The sequence below is a fragment of the Salvelinus alpinus genome, chromosome 11 (assembly GCF_045679555.1).
Source record: "Salvelinus alpinus chromosome 11, SLU_Salpinus.1, whole genome shotgun sequence".
Classification (NCBI taxonomy): domain Eukaryota; kingdom Metazoa; phylum Chordata; class Actinopteri; order Salmoniformes; family Salmonidae; genus Salvelinus; species Salvelinus alpinus.
The window spans coordinates 775,759-799,028 of record NC_092096.1 but is presented as its reverse complement, the minus strand read 5'-3'; the positions used below and the strand labels follow the sequence as shown (position 1 = coordinate 799,028).

The 23,270-nt window shown below is 45.2% G+C and overlaps 1 protein-coding gene and 1 long non-coding RNA gene across 3 annotated transcripts in view; one reads left to right on the top strand and one right to left on the bottom strand.

The window, feature by feature from the left end:
* Positions 1-407: 407 nt before the first annotated feature.
* On the bottom strand, positions 408-1,362 carry LOC139533450 (uncharacterized). The gene is made up of 2 exons (XR_011666753.1): positions 1,255-1,362; positions 408-716 (listed from the first exon to the last, which is right to left on the bottom strand). It is a non-coding gene; the product is annotated as an uncharacterized lncRNA (long non-coding RNA).
* Positions 674-23,270, top strand: part of LOC139533449 (stimulated by retinoic acid gene 8 protein homolog) — a 29,629-nt gene continuing 7,032 nt past the window's right edge. Inside the window, exons 1-7 of one of the 2 annotated variants that reach the window (XM_071331477.1) lie at positions 674-810; positions 1,265-1,439; positions 6,154-6,229; positions 7,840-7,921; positions 9,298-9,462; positions 17,465-17,759; positions 18,984-19,045. In XM_071331477.1, the coding sequence (XP_071187578.1) occupies positions 1,266-1,439; positions 6,154-6,229; positions 7,840-7,921; positions 9,298-9,462; positions 17,465-17,759; positions 18,984-19,045 (854 nt within the window). In that variant the 5' untranslated portion in view covers positions 674-810; position 1,265. Of the gene's footprint in view, positions 811-1,075; positions 1,440-6,153; positions 6,230-7,839; positions 7,922-9,297; positions 9,463-17,464; positions 17,760-18,983; positions 19,046-23,270 lie in introns of those variants that run through there. The other variant, XM_071331479.1, reaches the window with a different exon arrangement.

Genomic DNA, 23,270 nt, shown 5'->3' with positions numbered 1-23,270 from the left:
AGGGACTAGGGCCTTGGTTAAGCAGTCTTTATCATCAGCCTTATAGTAAAGTGACCAGGGCCTTGGTGATAATACAAAAACGATAGGTAATTTAGGGTAAAAAGAAGTGTAGACTGATTCCATAATATTAACTCTGAAAATGAGTCAAGGCATTTGATGTAGATATAAATGTGAAAGACATACCTGTGAGGTGCTCAGGCTGGGCAGAATAAAGTGACTCTCTCCTTCCTGACTGGATATCTTATCAGGTCAAATATCAACCACTTTTAAAATACCGGTAAGTAAATACGGGTGCATCAGCTAAGTATATGCCCACATTTTTAGTTTTTATAACGTTTTAAATAAAAGTGTGACTTTCGATATCACAGACAATGTCGCTAGCTAGATAAATGATCGACCTGACAAAGTTGTTTTCAATCTTTATTGAAGACGACCGACAACACGACAGGACAACTGCTGCCTACTGTATCACCATACTGCCGGTTGATTAGACGGTTGGAGCCCTCCTGCCGGTTGAATAGACGGTTGGAGCCCTACTGTATCTCAATACTGCCGGTTGATTAGACGGTTGGAGCCCTCCTGCCGGTTGAATAGACGGTTGGCGCCCTACTGTATCTCCATACTGCCGGTTGAATAGACGGTTGGCGCCCTACTGTATCTCCATACTGTCGGTTGAATAGACGGTTGGAGCCTACCGCGGTTCATGTAGCTACATCCTGTATGAAAAATCACACACACAAGATCATTTGGCATAACATTAACAGAAAACGTGGACAGTTTGTTAACATACATTTATAAAGGATTTCAAAGGTAAGGAAGCTACATAATAAGGTCTGTGGCTATATTTTCGAAATCTATACTAATCAGGTAGCTAACAGTAGTTAAAACGTTTGCTAGCTAACAGTAGCTAAAACGTTTGCTAGCTAACAGTAGCTAAAACGTTTGCTAGCTAACAGTAGCTAAAACGTTTGCTAGCTAACAGTAGCTAAAACGTTTGCTAGCTAACAGTAGCTAAAACGTTTGCTAGCTAACAGTAGCTAAAACGTTTGCTAGCTAACAGTAGCTAAAACGTTTGCTAGCTAACAGTAGCTAAAACGTTTGCTAGCTAACGGTAGCTAGCTAACCATCAGCATCTAACGTGAACGTTAGCCATCAGTGCTAGGTAGCCATCTTTTTGTTGTTGTTGTTGACCGATATAACCCTAACAATAAGAAGAGAAACAACTAGATTAACCAGTGTGGTGTCGCATTTTACCATCAATCAGGATGTCCGGTCGAGGTAGTGCCGGTCCGTCCGGGCTCCGGAGGAAGCGGGACATCGAGGAGCACCAGAAGGAGAGAAGGCGGGCTCTGCAGGCCCGACATCGGGCCAACCTAGCCACCCTGTTCGAGACCCTCAAAACCGTCGTCTGTCCCACATCCAACAAGATGCCTGCTAAGGTAGATAACTAGATGGCTAACAATCTAAAATGTCTTCCTGTCCTCTCCCTCATGTGTAGCTACTGTTGTGAAAATATTTTTGGTCAGCTACTATGGAGAAACTAGTTAGCTGGCTAACTGTTGCTGGGTAAATATAGTGTGATTTGGGGCTAGATAGCTAACTGTTGCTGGGTAGAGAGAGGGTGTGATTTGGGGCTAGCTAGCTAACTGTTGCTGGGTAGAGAGGGTGTGATTTGGGGCTAGCTAGCTAACTGTTGCTGGGTAGAGAGGGTGTGATTTGGGGCTAGCTAGCTAACTGTTGCTGGGTAAATATAGTGTGATTTGGGGCTAGCTAGCTAACTGTTGCTGGCTAGAGAGGGTGTGATTTGGGGCTAGCTAGCTAACTGTTGCTGGGTAGAGAGGGTGTGATTTGGGGCTAGCTAGCTAACTGTTGCTGGGTAGAGAGGGTGTGATTTGGGGCTAGCTAGCTAACTGTTGCTGGGTAGAGAGGGTGTGATTTGGGGATAGCTAGCTAACTGTTGCTGGGTAGAGAGTGTGATTTGGGGCTAGCTAGCTAACTGTTGCTGGGTAGAGAGTGTGATTTGGGGCTAGCTAGCTAACTGTTGCTGGGTAGAGAGTGTGATTTGGGGCTAGCTAGCTAACTGTTGCTGGGTAGAGAGGGTGTGATTTGGGGCTAGCTAGCTAACTGTTGCTTGTAAGCTAACTGTTGCTGGCTAGAGAGGGTGTGATTTGGGGCTAGCTAGCTAACTGTTGCTGGGTAGAGAGGGTGTGATTTGGGGCTAGCTAGCTAACTGTTGCTGGGTAGAGAGGGTGTGATTTGGGGCTAGCTAGCTAACTGTTGCTGGGTAGAGAGTGTGATTTGGGGATAGCTAGCTAACTGTTGCTGGGTAGAGAGTGTGATTTGGGGCTAGCTAGCTACTCACAGTGGATTTTAGGGTGACCACATTTCCCGCATTTTGGCCCTCTGACACGCGTCCCACAACCAAGCAATCATGTCCCGCATTTTATAAACTAATTCAAACACCACTAATTAAGAAAAAAATGTCGATTTTTCCGTATTTCAGTCAGTTGCTAGTAAGATTTAGAAGCTGTTCAGGGTCATGTTGGGGTGGCAGGTAGTCTAGTGGTTAGAGCGTTGGGCCAGTAACCGCTAGATCGAATCCCGGAGCTGACAAGGTAAAGAAAATCTGTCGTACTGCCCCTGAACAAGGCAGTTAACCCACTGTTCCTAGGCCGTCATTGTAAATAAGAAATTGTTCTTAATTAAATGAAGGTAAAAAAAAAAAAAAATGTTGGTTCCAGACTTGGTGCATTGGTCAGTCCCTCCAGGATTTTGCGCCATTTTTTGTGTGGTTTCTGCTGACAAAAATGCTTGATTTTGCTGCAGCTTTTCTGAAATTCTGCGATACATTTTGCAATGTTTTTTTTTCTTCACTTTAATTTCATATAAAGCAATAAAAAGTCATATGTGCTCAGTTTTAGGATGATTTGAAACAGAATACATAATACAAAAACAATTAGAAACATCTAAAGTGCGCAATGTAGTTAATTTTCCTGAAGAAACAGCTCTGTGCAGGTAGATCTTCACCTACCTGTCCATGCAGGTAGATCTTCACCTACCTGTCCATGCAGGTAGATCTTCACCTACCTGTCCATGCAGGTAGATCTTCACCTACCTGTCCATGCAGGTAGATCTTCACCTACCTGGCTGTGCAGGTAGATCTTCACCTACCTGGCTGTGCAGGTAGATCTTCACCTACCTGTCCGTGCAGGTAGATCTTCACCTATCTGGCCATGCAGGTAGATCTTCACCTACCTGGCCATGCAGGTAGATCTTCACCTACCTGTCCATGCAGGTAGATCTTCACCTACCTGTCCATGCAGGTAGATCTTCACCTACCTGGCTGTGCAGGTAGATCTTCACCTACCTGTCCGTGCAGGTAGATCTTCACCTATCTGGCCATGCAGGTAGATCTTCACCTACCTGGCCATGCAGGTAGATCTTCACCTACCTGTCCGTGCAGGTAGATCTTCACCTACCTGTCCATGCAGGTAGATCTTCACCTACCTGTCCGTGCAGGTAGATCTTCACCTAGCTGGCCATGCAGGTAGATCTTCACCTATCTGGCCATGCAGGTAGATCTTCACCTATCTGGCCATGCAGGTAGATCTTCACCTAGCTGGCCATGCAGGTAGATCTTCACCTATCTGGCCATGCAGGTAGATCTTCACCTACCTGTCCATGCAGGTAGATCTTCACCTAGCTGGCCATGCAGGTAGATCTTCACCTAGCTGGCCATGCAGGTAGATCTTCACCTAGCTGGCCATGCAGGTAGATCTTCACCTAGCTGGCCATGCAGGTAGATCTTCACCTACCTGTCGATGCAGGTAGATCTTCACCTATCTGTCCATGCAGGTAGATCTTCACCTAGCTGGCCATGCAGGTAGATCTTCACCTAGCTGGCCATGCAGGTAGATCTTCACCTACCTGTCCGTGCAGGTAGTTCTTCACCTACCTGTCCATGCAGGTAGATCTTCACCTATCTGGCCATGCAGGTAGATCTTCACCTATCTGGCCATGCAGGTAGATCTTCACCTAGCTGGCCATGCAGGTAGATCTTCACCTAGCTGGCCATGCAGGTAGATCTTCACCTATCTGGCCATGCAGGTAGATCTTCACCTAGCTGGCCATGCAGGTAGATCTTCACCTAGCTGGCCGTGCAGGTAGATCTTCACCTAGCTGGCCATGCAGGTAGATCTTCACCTAGCTGGCCATGCAGGTAGATCTTCACCTATCTGGCCATGCAGGTAGATCTTCACCTAGCTGGCCATGCAGGTAGATCTTCACCTATCTGGCCATGCAGGTAGATCTTCACCTAGCTGGCCATGCAGGTAGATCTTCACCTAGCTGGCCATGCAGGTAGATCTTCACCTATCTGGCCATGCAGGTAGATCTTCACCTAGCTGGCCATGCAGGTAGATCTTCACCTAGCTGGCCATGCAGGTAGATCTTCACCTACCTGTCCATGCAGGTAGATCTTCACCTACCTGTCCATGCAGGTAGATCTTCACCTACCTGTCCATGCAGGTAGATCTTCACCTAGCTGGCCATGCAGGTAGATCTTCACCTAGCTGGCCATGCAGGTAGATCTTCACCTACCTGTCCATGCAGGTAGTTCTTCACCTACCTGTCCATGCAGGTAGATCTTCACCTACCTGTCCATGCAGGTAGTTCTTCACCTACCTGTCCATGCAGGTAGATCTTCACCTACCTGTCCATGCAGGTAGATCTTCACCTACCTGTCCATGCAGGTAGATCTTCACCTACCTGTCCATGCAGGTAGTTCTTCACCTACCTGTCCATGCAGGTAGATCTTCACCTACCTGTCCATGCAGGTAGTTATTCACCTACCTGTCCATGCAGGTAGATCTTCACCTACCTGTCCATGCAGGTAGATCTTCACCTACCTGTCCATGCAGGTAGATCTTCACCTAGCTGGCCATGCAGGTAGATCTTCACCTAGCTGTCCATGCAGGTAGATCTTCACCTAGCTGGCCATGCAGGTAGATCTTCACCTAGCTGGCCATGCAGGTAGATCTTCACCTAGCTGGCCATGCAGGTAGATCTTCACCTATCTGGCCATGCAGGTAGATCTTCACCTACCTGTCCATGCAGGTAGATCTTCACCTACCTGTCCATGCAGGTAGATCTTCACCTAGCTGGCCATGCAGGTAGATATTCACCTACCTGTCCATGCAGGTAGATCTTCACCTAGCTGGCCATGCAGGTAGATCTTCACCTACCTGTCCATGCAGGTAGTTCTTCACCTACCTGTCCATGCAGGTAGATCTTCACCTACCTGTCCATGCAGGTAGATCTTCACCTACCTGTCCATGCAGGTAGATCTTCACCTAGCTGGCCATGCAGGTAGATCTTCACCTAGCTGTCCATGCAGGTAGATCTTCACCTAGCTGGCCATGCAGGTAGATCTTCACCTAGCTGGCCATGCAGGTAGATCTTCACCTAGCTGGCCATGCAGGTAGATCTTCACCTATCTGGCCATGCAGGTAGATCTTCACCTACCTGTCCATACAGGTAGATCTTCACCTACCTGTCCATGCAGGTAGATCTTCACCTAGCTGGCCATGCAGGTAGATATTCACCTACCTGTCCATGCAGGTAGATCTTCACCTAGCTGGCCATGCAGGTAGATCTTCACCTAGCTGGCCATGCAGGTAGATCTTCGCCTAGCTGGCCATGCAGGTAGATTTTCACCTAGCTAGCCATGCAGGTAGATATTCACCTAGCTGGTCATGCAGGTAGATCTTCACCTAGCTGGCCATGCAGGTAGATCTTCACCTAGCTGGCCATGCAGGTAGATCTTCACCTAGCTGGTCATGCAGGTAGATCTTCACCTAGCTGGCCATGCAGGTAGATCTTCACCTAGCTGGCCATGCAGGTAGATCTTCACCTACCTGGCCATGCAGGTAGATCTTCACCTACCTGGCCATGCAGGTAGATCTTCACCTACCTGGCCATGCAGGTAGATCTTCACCTAGCTGGCCATGCAGGTAGATTTTCACCTACCTGTCCATGCAGGTAGATCTTCACCTAGCTGCTGATAAATTGGTATTATGGATCAGATCAAAGTGGAAACCTCAGTGTAATGTTTTGTATTGTAAAGTGTCATTGTAATGTTGTCTGGTCGGTCAGTGGAAGATCTTGGACCATGCCAAAGGATTTCTCAAAGAGCAGGAAGCCTACCTGAGCAGACTGATGCTACTGAAAGGTGAGAGGAGCCCGAGGCCATTTTGATGTGTACAGCAAAAAACACGTTCTGTGATTTAAGTACCCAGATTCTATTCACCAACATGTGTTTAGGGGTATTCAACATGCGTTTAGGGATATTCAACATGTGTTTAGGGATATTCAACATGTGTTTAGGGATATTCAACATGCGTTTAGGGATATTCAAAATGCGTTTAGGGATATTCAACATGCGTTTAGGGGTATTCAACATGCGTTTAGGGATATTCAACATTTCAACATGCGTTTAGGGATATTCAACATGCGTTTAGGGATATTCAACATGCGTTTAGGGATATTCAACATGCGTTTAGGGATATTCAACATGTGTTTAGGGGTATTCAACATGCGTTTAGGGGTATTCAACATGCGTTTAGGGATATTCAACATGCGTTTAGGGATATTCAACATGCGTTTAGGGATATTCAACATGCGTTTAGGGGTATTCAACATGCGTTTAGGGGTATTCAACATGCGTTTAGGGATATTCAACATTTCAACATGCGTTTAGGGATATTCAACATGCGTTTAGGGATATTCAACATGCGTTTAGGGATATTCAACATGCGTTTAGGGATATTCAACATGTGTTTAGGGGTATTCAACATGCGTTTAGGGGTATTCAACATGCGTTTAGGGATATTCAACATGCGTTTAGGGATATTCAACATGCGTTTAGGGGTATTCAACATGCGTTTAGGGATATTCAACATGCGTTTAGGGATATTCAACATGCGTTTAGGGATATTCAACATGCGTTTAGGGATATTCAACATGCGTTTAAGAATATTCAACATGTGTTTAGGGATATTCAACATGCGTTTAGGGATATTCAACATTTCAACATGCGTTTAGGGATATTCAACATGCGTTTAGGGATATTCAACATGTGTTTAGGGATATTCAACATGCGTTTAGGGATATTCAACATTTCAACATGCGTTTAGGGATATTCAACATGCGTTTAGGGATATTCAACATTTCAACATGCGTTTAGGGATATTCAACATGCGTTTAGGGGTATTCAACATGTGTTTAGGGATATTCAACATTTCAACATGCGTTTAGGGATATTCAACATGCGTTTAGGGATATTCAACATGCGTTTAGGGATATTCAACATGCGCTTAGGGATATTCAACATGCGTTTAGGGATATTCAACATGTGTTTAGGGATATTCAACATGTGTTTAGGGATATTCAACATGCGTTTAGGGATATTCAACATGCGTTTAGGGGTATTCAACATGTGTTTAGGGATATTCAACATGCGTTTAGGGATATTCAACATGCGTTTAGGGATATTCAACATGCGTTTAGGGATATTCAACATGCGTTTAGGGGTATTCAACATGTGTTTAGGGATATTCAACATGCGTTTAGGGGTATTCAACATGTGTTTAGGGATATTCAACATGCGTTTAGGGGTATTCAACATGTGTTTAGGGATATTCAACATGCGTTTAGGGATATTCAACATGTGTTTAGGGATATTCAACATGTGTTTAGGGATATTCAACATGCGTTTAGGGGTATTCAACATGTGTTTAGGGATATTCAACATGCGTTTAGGGGTATTCAACATGTGTTTAGGGATATTCCTCGGCAATGATGACGGGCCTTGCAGCTTGGATGAAGTCAGGGCAGAGTACCGGAGGCTGCAAGCACACAGCAGGTACACTACCATTGACATACACTAGATTTATATTTAACCTTTATTTAACTAGGCAAGTCAGTTAACAACAAATTATTATTTACAATGACGGCCTAGAAACGGTGGGGTTAACTGCCTTGTTCAACGGCAGAACGACAGATTATTACCTTGTCAGCTCAGGGATTCGATCTAGCAACTTTTCGATTACTGGCCCAACGCTCTAACCACTAGGCTACCTGCCACCCCCATAGGTGCAGAGGCTACTAGACTACCTGCCGCCCCCATTGGTGCAAAGCCTAGGCGGCATGTAGCCTAGCGGGTTAAGAGCAATAGGTCATTAACTTAAAGGTTGCTGGTTTGAATCCCAGAGCTGGCAAGGTGGTGTAAAAAAAAATCTTCCGTTCTGCCCTTGAGCAAGGCAGTTAACAACAGCTGCTCCCTGGGCGCCGATGACGTCAGTTAAGGCAGCCTCACTGCCCCTCTCTGAGTCAGAGGGGTTAAATACTGAAGACACATTTCAGTTGTACAGCTGACTAGGTATCCCCTTTCCATAAGTACAGCGTGCCACCTGCAGTTAGTAGAGATTGCCACTGGGTGGCAGCATCTACCCATATTATTGATAATCTACAGTCATTTATACACATCTACCCATATTATTGATCATCTACAGTCATTTATACACATCTACCCATATTATTGATAATCTACAGTCATTTATACACATCTACCCATATTATTGATAATCTACAGTCATTTATACACATCTACCCATATTATTGATAATCTACAGTTATTTATACACATCTACCCATTTTATTGATCATCTACATACATTTATACACATCTACCCATATTATTGATCATCTACAGTTATTTATACACATCTACCCATATTATTGATCATCTACAGTTATTTATACACATCTACCCATATTATTGATCATCTACAGTTATTTATACACATCTACCCATATTATTGATCATCTACAGTTATTTATACACATCTACCCATATTATTGATCATCTACAGTTATTTATACACATCTACCCATATTATTGATCATCTACAGTTATTTATACACATCTACCCATATTATTGATCATCTACAGTTATTTATACACATCTACCCATATTATTGATCATCTACAGTTATTTATACACATCTACCCATATTATTGATCATCTACAGTTATTTATACATATCTACCCATATTATTGATAATCTACAGTTATTTATACACATCTACCCATATTATTGATAATCTACAGTTATTTATACACAACACAAATATGTAAAATCAATTTCTAATGTTATTGTAGATGTCAATTAGCTTATTTTTTCAGTCTTACATTAAAAACCTGTTCCCCTCCCTCCCTCCGTTCCCCCTCCCTTCAGCTCCCTGCGCTCCAGAAGACCTGGTGGTCGCAGACGTCATGGCGGGCCTGACGGAGAGGACCTGACTGAGACCAGTGAGGAAGACTCTGCGGAGGAGACTCTGGAAGACTCCACCCCCTCTCAGACCTCCATCAACTCTCTAACCAACATCCTGGAGTTTGAAGGGTGGGGGCTCGTGCCGGGGGTTTGCCGTGTCGCCGCAGATTTTAATTTACAGGACATTTGAGAAATCAGACCCATATGTATTGGGTGCATTACCTGATTAGGGCGTCGACACACAGGGCTCAGAATGACAGAAATAACATTTACATTATGGTAATTCATATTAACAGAACATTTAGAATATGGTAATTCATATTAACAGAACATTTAGAATATGGTAATTCATATTAACAGAACATTTAGAATATGGTAATTCATATTAACAGAACATGTAGAATGTGGTAATTCATATTAACAGAACATTTAGAATATGGTAATCCGTATTAACAGAACATTTCGAATATGGTAATTCATATTAACAGAACATTTAGAATATGGTAATTCATATTAACAGAACATTTAGAATATTGTAATTCATATTAACAGAACATTTAGAATATTGTAATTCATATTACCAGATCATTGTTGGAAAAATGACTTGTGTCATGCACAAAGTAGATGTCCTAACCGACTTGCCAAAACTATAGTTTGTTAACAAGAAACTTGTGGAGTGGTTGAAAAACGAGTTTTAATGACTCCAACCTAAGTGTATGTAAACTTCCCGACTTCAACTGTATATATTGTAAAGCAATGAGTCTGATGCAACAGATCAGAACGTTTTAGCTTTAAATATTGCTAATCTATTATATCTTCACATTATAAGCGCAACAATGTGCAGAAGGCAGTAAGCTGTGAGCACGAATGTTCGTTCCGTAACGCAGTGCAAAATCACCGTTGTCAAAACGCCACTGCACATGCTAGCGGTGTCATGTGACGGAGATTAAACTATCCGTTAGAAACGTAGAAAGAGAAGGAGATCTAATAGGCAAGATAAGACATTGCCTCATAATATGTAGTAAAACGTTACAACTTTCAAACAATTAAGTATATGTTTTCAAAATGCATACTGCCATATTGCAAAGTTGGTGTGTGTGTGTCCGTCACGCTTCCAACAGTTTGATGCTGCGTACAAAACAACTCGGGGAAATCTCTAGACTTCAGTGCGTTCAAGACAACTGAGAAACAAGCTAGCTCCGACTGGGGAAAAATAGTTTTGAATGCTCATCCAACTCACAATTCCAAACTGTGGAACTCTCAGACTTCTTTTCTAGAGCGCTGCCTTTCTGACCTGAAGATAACTGACGTCGTGATTTGATCTGGTATTTCTTCCGTGTTCCCAGGTGTCTTGAAGGCACCAGAAGATGGAGCAGCTATTGCCTGTCTTGACAGATTATCCACTCAAAGGCTCTGTATCTGTATGCTGTAGGGTGTGATAAATAAGATACATAACGGATATACTGTACACACGCGCGCCAATTTAATTACACTAAATTATTCAAATTAACCTATAGACCGATAAGCATGATCAGTCAACTGGTATTTCCATCAGTGTAGAGGCTATACAGCTGCCCAGTCAACTGGTATTCCCATCAGTGTAGAGGCTATACAGCTGATCAGTCAACTGGTATTTCCATCAGTCTAGAGGCTATACAGCTGATCAGTCAACTGGTATTTCCATCAGTGTAGAGGCTATACAGCTGACCAGTCAACTGGTATTTCCATCAGTGTAGAGGCCATACAGCTGATCAGTCAACTGGTATTTCCATCAGTGTAGAGGCTATACAGCTGACCAGTCAACTGGTATCTCCATCAGTGTGGAGGCTATACAGCTGACCAGTCAACTGGTATTTCCATCAGTGTAGAGGCTATACAGCTGACCAGTCAACTGGTATTTCCATCAGTCTAGAGGCTATACAGCTGACCAGTCAACTGGTATTTCCATCAGTGTCGAGGCTATATAGCTGACCAGTCAACTGGTATTTCCATCAGTGTAGAGGCTATACATCTGATCACTCAACTGGTATTTCCATCAGTGTAGAGGCTATACAGCTGACTAGTCAACTGGTATTTCCATCAGTGTAGAGGCTATACAGCTGACTGGTCAACTGGTATTTCCATCAGTGTAGAGGCTGTATAGCTGATCAGTCAACTGGTATTTCCATCAGTGTAGAGGCTATACAGCTGACCAGTCAACTGGTATTTCCATCAGTGTAGAGGCTATACAGCTGACTAGTCAACTGGTATTCCCATCAGTGTAGAGGCTATACAGCTGACTAGTCAACTGGTATTTCCATCAGTGTAGAGGCTATACAGCTGACCAGTCAACTGGTATTTCCATCAGTGTAGAGGCTATACAGCTGACCAGTCAACTGGTATTTCCATCAGTGTAGAGGCTATACAGCTGACCAGTCAACTGGTATTTCCATCAGTGTAGAGGCTATACAGCTGACCAGTCAACTGGTATTTCCATCAGTGTAGAGGCTATACAGCTGACCAGTCAACTGGTATTTCTATCAGTGTAGAGGCTATACAGCTGACAAGCATGTTGTCTAGGAGTAGGGCTTAATCTGTGTCTGGCCTTCACTGTTACTTTAAGGGACAGGGTTTAATCTGTGTCTGGCCTTCACTGTTGCTTTAAGGGACAGGGCTTAATCTGTGTCTGGCCTTCACTGTTACTTTAAGGGATAGGGCTTAATCTGTGTCTGGCCTTCACTGTTACTTTAAGGGATAGGGTTTAATCTGTGTCTGGCCGTCACTGTTACTTTAAGGGATAGGGTTTAATCTGTGTCTGGTCGTCACTGTTACTTTAAGGGATAGGGCTTAATCTGTATCTGGTCGTCACTGTTGCTTTAAGGGACAGGGCTTAATCTGTGTCTGGCCGTCACTGTTACTTTAAGCTACAGGGCTTAATCTGTGTCTGGCCTTCACTGTTACTTTAAGGGATAGGGCTTAATCTGTGTCTGGTCGTCACTGTTACTTTAAGGGTAATGGCTTAATCTGTGTCTGGCCTTCACTGTTACTTTAAGGGATATGGCTTAATCTGTGTCTGGTCGTCACTGTTACTTTAAGGGACAGGGCTTAATCTGTGTCTGGCCGTCACTGTTACTTTAAGGGACAGGGCTTAATCTGTGTCTGGCCGTCACTGTTACTTTAAGGGATAGGGCTTAATCTGTGTCTGGCCGTCACTGTTACTTTAAGGGATAGGGCGTAATCTGTGTCTGGCCTTCACTGTTACTTTAAGGGACAGGGCGTAATCTGTGTCTGGCCTTCACTGTTACTTTAAGGGACAGGGTGTAATCTGTGTCTGGCCTTCACTGTTACTTTAAGGGATAGGGCTTAATCTGTGTCTGGCTGTCACTGTTACTTTAAGGGATATGGCTTAATCTGTGTCTGGCCGTCACTGTTACTTTAAGGGACAGGGTTTAATCTGTGTCTGGCCTTCACTGTTACTTTAAGGGATAGGGCTTAATCTGTGTCTGGCCGTCACTGTTACTTTAAGGGATAGGGCTTAATCTGTGTCTGGCCTTCACTGTTACTTTAAGGGACAGGGTTTAATCTGTGTCTGGCCTTCACTGTTGCTTTAAGGGACAGGGCTTAATCTGTGTCTGGTCGTCACTGTTACTTTAAGGGATAGGGCTTAATCTGTGTCTGGCCTTCACTGTTACTTTAAGGAATAGGGTTTAATCTGTGTCTGGCCTTCACTGTTACTTTAAGGGATAGGGTTTAATCTGTGTCTGGCCTTCACTGTTGCTTTAAGGGACAGGGCTTAATCTGTGTCTGGCCGTCACTGTTACTTTAAGCTACAGGGCTTAATCTGTGTCTGGCCTTCACTGTTACTTTAAGGGATATGGCTTAATCTGTGTCTGGCCGTCACTGTTACTTTAAGGTACAGGGCTTAATCTGTGTCTGGCCTTCACTGTTACTTTAAGGGATATGGCTTAATCTGTATCTGGCCTTCACTGTTACTTTAAGGGACAGGGCTTAATCTGTGTCTGGCCTTCACTGTTACTTTAAGGGACAGTGACTTTATTAAACATTCAGTGGAAAGCAGTCTGTTTATAGACCAATTTATTGACAGTCTGTTTACAGACCAACCTATTGACAGTCTGATTATACACCAATTTATTGACAGTCTGAATATAGACCAATTTATTGACAAGTCTGATTATAGACCAACTTATTGACAGTCTGTTTACAGACCAACCTATTGACAGTCTGATTATACACCAATTTATTGACAGTCTGATTATACACCAACCTATTGACAGTCTGATTATAGACCAACCTATTGACAGTCTGATTATACACCAACCTATTGACAGTCTGATTATACACCAACCTATTGACAGTCTGATTATACACCAACCTATTGACAGTCTGTTTATAGACCAACCTATTGACAGTCTGATTATACACCAACCTATTGACAGTCTGATTATAGACCAACCTATTGACAGTCTGATTATACACCAACCTATTGACAGTCTGTTTATACACCAACCTATTGACAGTCTGATTATAGACCAACCTATTGACAGTCTGATTATACACCAACCTATTGACAGTCTGATTATACACCAACCTATTGACAGTCTGATTATAGACCAACCTATTGACAGTCTGATTACACACCAACCTATTGACAGTCTGATTATACACCAACCTATTGACAGTCTGATTATAGACCAACCTATTGACAGTCTGATTATACACCAACCTATTGACAGTCTGATTATACACCAACCTATTGACAGTCTGATTATAGACCAACCTATTGACAGTCTGATTATACACCAACCTATTGACAGTCTGATTATACACCAACTTATTGACAGTCTGAATATAGACCAACTTATTGACAGAATGAGTGACAGCAGAAGATACTTCTCAAGGGACGATTCTGTCTCCGCCGTAGTCTCAGTTGAAGCTAGTCCCCAAAGTCAGAATTAAACTGAAGTTTTTTTATTAACAATCTGTCCAGCCAGAATGTCACCCTTGGCTGGTTGCTTCTATTAGATGTCCTGTCTCCGTTGTGATGTTTTAACTGTCCGTAGTGCGTTGAGTTAGTGGTCTCCTGTCTCCGTTGTGATGTTTTAACTGTCCGTAGTGCGTTGAGTTAGTGGTCTCCTGTCTCCGTTGTGATGTTTTAACTGTCCGTAGTGCGTTGAGTTAGTGGTCTCCTGTCTCCGTTGTGATGTTTTAACTGTCCGTAGTGCGTTGAGTTAGTGGTCTCCTGTCTCCGTTGTGATGTTTTAACTGTCCGTAGTGCGTTGAGTTAGTGGTCTCCTGTCTCCGTTGTGATGTTTTAACTGTCCGTAGTGCGTTGAGTTAGTGCTGTCCTGTCTCCGTTGTGATGTTTTAACTGTCCGTAGTGCGTTGAGTTAGTGGTCTCCTGTCTCCGTTGTGATGTTTTAACTGTCCGTAGTGCGTTGAGTTAGTGGTCTCCTGTCTCCGTTGTGATGTTTTAACTGTCCGTAGTGCGTTGAGTTAGTGGTCTCCTGTCTCCGTTGTGATGTTTTAACTGTCCGTAGTGCGTTGAGTTAGTGGTCTCCTGTCTCCGTTGTGATGTTTTAACTGTCCGTAGTGCGTTGAGTTAGTGGTCTCCTGTCTCCGTTGTGATGTTTTAACTGTCCGTAGTGCGTTGAGTTAGTGGTCTCCTGTCTCCGTTGTGATGTTTTAACTGTCCGTAGTGCGTTGAGTTAGTGCTGTCCTGTCTCCGTTGTGATGTTTTAACTGTCCGTAGTGCGTTGAGTTAGTGGTCTCCTGTCTCCGTTGTGATGTTTTAACTGTCCGTAGTGCGTTGAGTTAGTGGTCTCCTGTCTCCGTTGTGATGTTTTAACTGTCCGTAGTGCGTTGAGTTAGTGGTCTCCTGTCTCCGTTGTGATGTTTTAACTGTCCGTAGTGCGTTGAGTTAGTGGTCTCCTGTCTCCGTTGTGACGTTTTAACTGTCCGTAGTGCGTTGAGTTAGTGGTCTCCTGTCTCCGTTGTGATGTTTTAACTGTCCGTAGTGCGTTGAGTTAGTGGTCTCCTGTCTCCGTTGTGATGTTTTAACTGTCCGTAGTGCGTTGAGTTAGTGCTGTCCTGTCTCCGTTGTGATGTTTTAACTGTCCGTAGTGCGTTGAGTTAGTGCTGTCCTGTCTCCGTTGTGATGTTTTAACTGTCCGTAGTGCGTTGAGTTAGTGCTGTCCTGTCTCCGTTGTGATGTTTTAACTGTCCGTAGTGCGTTGAGTTAGTGGTCTCCTGTCTCCGTTGTGATGTTTTAACTGTCCGTAGTGCGTTGAGTTAGTGGTCTCCTGTCTCCGTTGTGATGTTTTAACTGTCCGTAGTGCGTTGAGTTAGTGCTGTCCTGTCTCCGTTGTGATGTTTTAACTGTCCGTAGTGCGTTGAGTTAGTGGTCTCCTGTCTCCGTTGTGATGTTTTAACTGTCCGTAGTGCGTTGAGTTAGTGGTCTCCTGTCTCCGTTGTGATGTTTTAACTGTCCGTAGTGCGTTGAGTTAGTGGTCTCCTGTCTCCGTTGTGATGTTTTAACTGTCCGTAGTGCGTTGAGTTAGTGGTCTCCTGTCTCCGTTGTGATGTTTTAACTGTCCGTAGTGCGTTGAGTTAGTGGTCTCCTGTCTCCGTTGTGATGTTTTAACTGTCCGTAGTGCGTTGAGTTAGTGGTCTCCTGTCTCCGTTGTGATGTTTTAACTGTCCGTAGTGCGTTGAGTTAGTGGTCTCCTGTCTCCGTTGTGATGTTTTAACTGTCCGTAGTGCGTTGAGTTAGTGCTGTCCTGTCTCCGTTGTGATGTTTTAACTGTCCGTAGTGCGTTGAGTTAGTGGTCTCCTGTCTCCGTTGTGATGTTTTAACTGTCCGTAGTGCGTTGAGTTAGTGGTCTCCTGTCTCCGTTGTGATGTTTTAACTGTCCGTAGTGCGTTGAGTTAGTGGTCTCCTGTCTCCGTTGTGATGTTTTAACTGTCCGTAGTGCGTTGAGTTAGTGGTCTCCTGTCTCCGTTGTGATGTTTTAACTGTCCGTAGTGCGTTGAGTTAGTGGTCTCCTGTCTCCGTTGTGATGTTTTAACTGTCCGTAGTGCGTTGAGTTAGTGGTCTCCTGTCTCCGTTGTGATGTTTTAACTGTCCGTAGTGCGTTGAGTTAGTGGTCTCCTGTCTCCGTTGTGATGTTTTAACTGTCCGTAGTGCGTTGAGTTAGTGGTCTCCTGTCTCCGTTGTGATGTTTTAACTGTCCGTAGTGCGTTGAGTTAGTGGTCTCCTGTCTCCGTTGTGATGTTTTAACTGTCCGTAGTGCGTTGAGTTAGTGGTCTCCTGTCTCCGTTGTGATGTTTTAACTGTCCGTAGTGCGTTGAGTTAGTGCTGTCCTGTCTCTGTGACTGAGGATCGAGGATTTAACACGAGGGGATTTATAGCTGGTGGCTCTGTGGTGCACCTCTGACCATGGAGAGGGATTTTAAAAAGGGACTCATTCATTTCACCAATGGTAAATTAATGTATAACCTCCATAAAACAGCAATGATGGTTACCCTCCTGAGCTTGGTATTAGAATTTAAACTCCACAATGTTGTTATCCATAGTAGACTACAGTAAGAATATACAGTACACACAGCTCTGTGCCTTACCTCTCTCTCTCTCTGCCCCATCCCTATCTCTCTCCCCATCCCTCTCTCTCTCCCGCTATCCCTCTCTCTCTCCCCATCCCTCTCTCTCTCCCCATCCCTCTCTCCCCCATCCCTATCTCTCTCTCCCCATCCCTATCTCTCTCTCCCCATCCCTATCTCTCTCTCCCCATCCCTATCTCTCTCTCTCCCCATCCCTATCTCTCTCTCCCCATCCCTATCTCTCTCTCTCCCCATCCCTATCTCTCTCTCCCCCATCCCTATCTCTCTCTCCCCCATCCCTATCTCTCTCTCCCCATCCCTATCTCTCTCTCCCCATCCCTCTCTCTCTCCCCATCCCTATCTCTCTCTCCCCCATCCCACTCCCCCATCTCTCACCTTCTCTCCCCCATCCCACTCCCCCATCTCTCTCTTTCTCCCCCCATCCCACACCCCCATCTCTCTGTCTCCCCGTCCCTCTCTCTCTCTCTCCCCCATCTCTCTCTCTCTCTCTCTCCCCAAACCCCCACCCCCCCAGGTACTTGTTGTTCTACAAACAGACACTAGAGAAGTTGGTTTGTAGCGGTGTGCTGAGCCCGGGACAGACTGGTCTGGCTGTAGTATCTGAAGCTATCTCAGGCCTGTGGGATAGCTTCTCTCCAGAGCGCCGGGCAGCCTACCAGACCTGTCCCCCCCAGCAGAGCACCCTGGGCTGGGAAGGGCCGGCAGAGAGACCCCCTAATCCTGTTCCAGACACCCACGTCCACCTCACGCTCCAGCCCTTCACTCAGGCAAACAGCCAGGGAGCCTCTTCTCCTTCTACCTATGAAGAGGTCAGTACAGCCTTTCTTAAAGTGTGGGTCAGACCTGTTTTAATGAATTATAATCTATTATTTCATTGATTACTGGATTTTAATTGATTTGGCCAAGTGGCGCAACGGTCTAAGACACTGTATCTCAGCGCTAGAGGCGTCACTACATACCCTGGTTCGATCCCGGGCTGTATCACAACCCGGCCGTGATCGGGAGTCCCATAGGGCGGCGCACAATTGGCCCAGCGTCGTCCGGGTTTGGCCGGGGTAGGCCGTCATTGTAAATAAGAATTTGTTCTTACCTGACTTGCCAAGTTAAATAATGAAAAAACATCTTAAAATGATTTAACCTTTATTTAACTAGGCAAGTCAGTTAAGAACAAATGATTGTACTGACACGCTACCCACAGACATACCCCTGGAGAAATGGAACAGAGACCCCATAGTGATGGAGGGAAGACAGACAGTTATACCACTGGAGAAATGGACCAGAGACCCCATAGTGATGGAGGGAAGACAGACAGTCATACCACTGGAGAAATGGAATAGAGACCCCATAGTGATGGAGGGAAGACAGACAGTCATACCACTGGAGAAATGGACCAGAGACCCCATAGTGATGGAAGACAGACAGTCATGCCACTGGAGAAATGGACCAGAGACCCCATAGTGATGGAAGACAGACAGTCATACCACTGGAGAAATGGACCAGAGACCCCATAGTGATGGAGGGAAGACAGACAGTCATACCACTGGAGAAATGGACCAGAGACCCCATAGTGATGGAGGGAAGACAGACATACCACTGGAGAAATGGACCAGAGACCCCATAGTGATGGAGGGAAGACAGTCATACCACTGGAGAAATGGAACAGAGACCCCATAGTGATGGAGGGAACAGAGACCCCATAGTGATGGAGGGAACAGAGACCCCATAGTGATGGAGGGAACAGAGACCCGATAGTGATGGAGGGAACAGAGACCCCATAGTGATGGAGGGAACAGAGACCCCATAGTGATGGAGGGAACAGAGACCCCATAGTGATGGAGGGAACAGAGACCCCATAGTGATGGAGGGAACAGAGACCCCATAGTGATGGAGGGAGGCTGTCATAGTGATGGAGGGAGGCTGTCATAGTGATGGAGGGAGGCTGTCTGATCTACAGCTTGTAGTTTCCGTTTGTTTCAGCCATGTTGTTTCAACCGTTCCATTGTTTGTTTGTTTGTTTGTTTGTTTGTTGTCAGGACCTGCTTCAGGATGCCTATGATGTGGTGAAGAAAGAGATGGACTCCTCTTCAGACGACAGGTAGAGTCACATATTACATTACACTGATTTAATTACACCGCTGTCAATACAGTAAGATGTCACCTGGAATCACCTGGAATGGTGTCCTTCAGTCTCGTCAAATATCAATCAATCAAATGTCACGTTCTGACCTTAGTTCCTTTGTTATGTCTTTATTTTAGTTGGTCAGGGCGTGAGTTGGGGTGGGCATTCTATGTTTTTCTATGTTTTTGTTCTGTATGTTATATTTCTATGTGTTGGGCCTAGTATGGTTCTCAGTCAGAGGCAGGTGTCAGTCGTTGTCTCTGATTGGGAGCCATATTTAGGTAGCCTGTTTTCTATTGTGTTTTGTGAGTGGTTGTTTCCTGTTTCAGTGTTTACACCATACGGGGACTGTTTCGGTTGTTTGTTCGTGTTTTGTTATTTTTTGTTCTGTGTGCATTTTGATTTATTAAAAATCTATTATGGACACTTACCACGCTGCACATTGGTCCGATATTTCCTCGTCTGAAGAGGAAAGCCGTTACATCAAATTAAAAGTAGAACATTTGCCGCCATCAAATCAAGTTTATTTATAAAGCCCTTCGTACATCAGCTAATATCTCAAAGTGCTGTACAGAAACCCAGCCTAAAATCCCAAACAGCAAGCAATGCAGGTGTAGAAGCACGGTGGCTAGGAAAAACTCCCTAGAAAGGCCAAAACCTAGAGAGGAACCAGGCTATGAGGGGTGGCCAGTCCTCTTCTGGCTGTGCCGGGTGGAGATTATAACAGAACATGGCCAAGTTGTTCAAATGTTCATAGATGACCAGCAGGGTCAAATAATAATAATCACAGTGGTTGCAACAAGTCAGCACCTTTTCATAGGCATTCAGAGTTAGAAACAGCAGGTGCGGTAGAGAGAGTCAAACAGCAGGTCCGGGACAGGTAGCACGTCCGGTGAAACAGGTCAGGGTTCCATAGCCGCAGGCAGAACAGTTGAAACTGGAGCAGCAGCACGGCCAGGTGGACTGGGGACAGCAAGGAGTCATCATGCCAGGTAGTCCTGAGGCATGGTCCTAGGGCTCAGGTCCTCCGAGAGAGAGAAAGAGAGAATTAGAGAGAGCATACTTAAATTCACACAGGACACCGGATAAGACAGGAGAAGTACTCCAGATATAACAGACTGACCCTAGCCCCCCGACACATAAACTACTGCAGCATAAATACTGGAGGCTGAGACAGGAGGGGTCAGGAGACACTGTGGCCCCATCCGATGATACCCCCGGACAGGGCCAAACAGGAAGGATATAACCCCACCCACTTTTCCAAAGCACAGTCCCCACACCACTAGAGGGATGTCTTCAACCACCAACTTACCATCCTGAGACAAGGCCGAGTATAGCCCACAAAGATCTCCGCCACGGCACAACCCAAGGGGGGGCGCCAACCCAGACAGGAAGATCACGTCAGTAACTCAACCCACTCAAGTGACGCACCCCTCCTAGGGACGGCATGAAAGAGCACCAGTAAGCCAGTGACTCAGCCCCTGTAACAGGGTTAGAGGCAGAGAATCCCAGTGGAGAGAGGGGAACCGGCCAGGCAGAGACAGCAAGGGCGGTTCGTTGCTCCAGAGCCTTTCCGTTCACCTTCACACTCCTGGGCCAGACTACACTCATTTATCGGACCTACTGAAGAGATGAGTCTTCAGTAAAGACTTAAAGGTTGAGACCGAGTCTGTGTCTCTCATATGGGTAGGCAGACCATTCCATAAAAATGGAGCTCTATAGGAGAAAGCCCTGCCTCCAGCTGTTTGCTTAGAAATTCTAGGGACAATTAGGAGGCCTGCGTCTTGTGACCGTAGCGTACGTGTAGGTATGTACGGCAGGACCAACTCGGAAAGATAGGTAAGAGCAAGCCCATGTAACGCTTTATAGGTCAGCAGTAAAACCTTGAAATCAGCCCTTGCCTTAACAGGAAGCCAGTGTAGGGAGGCTAGCACTGGAGTAATATGATCAAATTTTTTGGTTCTAGTCAGGATTCTAGCGTCCGTATTTAGCACTAACTGAAGTTTATTTAGTGCTTTATCCGGGTAGCCGGAAAGTAGAGCATTGCAGTAGTCTAACCTAGAAGTGACAAAAGCATGGATACATTTTTCTGCATCATTTTTGTACAGAAAGTTTCTGATTTTTGCAATGTTACGTAGATGGAAAAAAGCTGTCCTTGAAACAGTCTTGATATGTTCGTCAAAAGAGAGATCAGGGTCCAGAGTAACGCCGAGGTCCTTCACAGTTTTATTTGAGACGACTGTACAACCATCAAGATTAATTGTCAGATTCAACAGAAGATCTCTTTGTTTCTTGGGACCTAGAACAAGCATCTCTGTTTTGTCCGAGTTTAAAAGTAGAACGTTTGCAGCCATCCACTTCCTTATGTCTGAAACACAGGCTTCTAGGGAGGGCAATTTTGGGGCTTCACCATGTTTCATCGAAATGTACAGCTGCGTGTCGTCCGCATAGCAGTGAAAGTTAACATTATGTTTCCGAATGACATCACCAAGAGGTAAAATACTTAGTGAAAACAATAGTGGTCCTAAAACGGAGCCTTGAGGAACACCGAAATGTACAGTTGATTTGTCAGAGGACAAACCATTCACAGAGACAAACTGATATCTTTCCGACAGATAAGATCTAAACCAGGCCAGAACTTGTCCGTGTCGACCAATTTGGGTTTCCGATCTCTCCAAAAGAATGTGGTGATCGATGGTATCAAAGGCATCACTAAGGTCTCGGAGCACGAGGACAGATGCAGAGCCTCGATCTGACGCCATTAAAAGGTCATTTACCACCTTCACAAGTGCAGTCTCAGTGCTATGATGGGGTCTAAAACCAGACTGAAGCATTTCGTATACATTGTTTGTCTTCAGGAAGGCAGTGAGTTGCTGCGCAACAGCTTTTTCAAAATGTTTTGAGAGGAATGGAAGATTCGATACAGACCTCTGACTCCCCTCCACCAGAAAACACATATAGATACATTAGTTGGACTCATGTGGTAATTCATGAAGTCACATTCACATAACCCTGCCAACCAGCCTAAGGCACTGTCCTGCTTTCTATCACAGTATGGCAGTGGTGTTACCAATCTATCATTTACTCAACAACACCAAATTAGTCATTTGTATTAAACATTCAGTAGGTCCCATACAGACAGAATATTCTGCCATCGGTGACAACTGACAAGTATATATTAACACCCTGATGAGTCACTGTAATTAGACTTTATTCAGAGTGAAAACCTGGTAGAGAGAGAGTGACAACCATCGCTATACTGCTACTCAGCCAAGGAGAGAGAGAGAGAGAGAGAGAGAGAGAGAGAGAGAGAGAGAGAGAGAGAGAGAGAGAGATGCACACACTGCAGCAGTATGACTGGGAGTCTGGGCTGAGTAACAGTAGGACTGGGAGTCTGGGCTGAGTAACAGTAGGACTGGGAGTCTGGGCTGAGTAACAGTAGGACTGGGAGTCTGGGCTGAGTAACAGTAGGACTGGGAGTCTGGGCTGAGTAACAGTAGGACTGGGAGTCTGGGCTGAGTAACAGTAGGACTGGGAGTCTGGGCTGAGTAACAGTAGGACTGGGAGTCTGGGCTGAGTAACAGTATAGCAGTCGGACCATGGTATGCCATGGTCTCTCCAACCCTGTTCCTGCAGCTACCCAGTACTCTGTATGCCATGGTCTCTCCTACCCTGTTCCTGCAGCTACCCAGTACTCTGTATGCCATGGTCTCTCCTACCCTGTTCCTGCTGCTACCCAGTACTCTGTATGCCATGGTCTCTCCAACCCTGTTCCTGCAGCTACCCAGTACTCTGTATGCCATGGTCTCTCCAACCCTGTTCCTGTATCTACCCAGTACTCTGTATGCCATGGTCTCTCCTACCCTGTTCCTGCAGCTACCCAGTACTCTGTATGCCATGGTCTCTCCTACCCTGTTCCTACCCAGTACTCTGTATGCCATGGTCTCTCCAACCCTGTTACTGCAGCTACCCAGTACTCTGTACGGCATGGGCTCTCCAACCCTGTTCCTGCAGCTACCCAGTACTCTGTATGCCATGGTCTCTCCTACCCTGTTCCTGCTGCTACCCAGTACTCTGTACGGCATGGGCTCTCCAACCCTGTTCCTGCTGCTACCCAGTACTCTGTACGGCATGGTCTCTCCAACCCTGTTCCTGCTGCTACCCAGTACTCTGTATGCCATGGTCTCTCCAACCCTGTTAC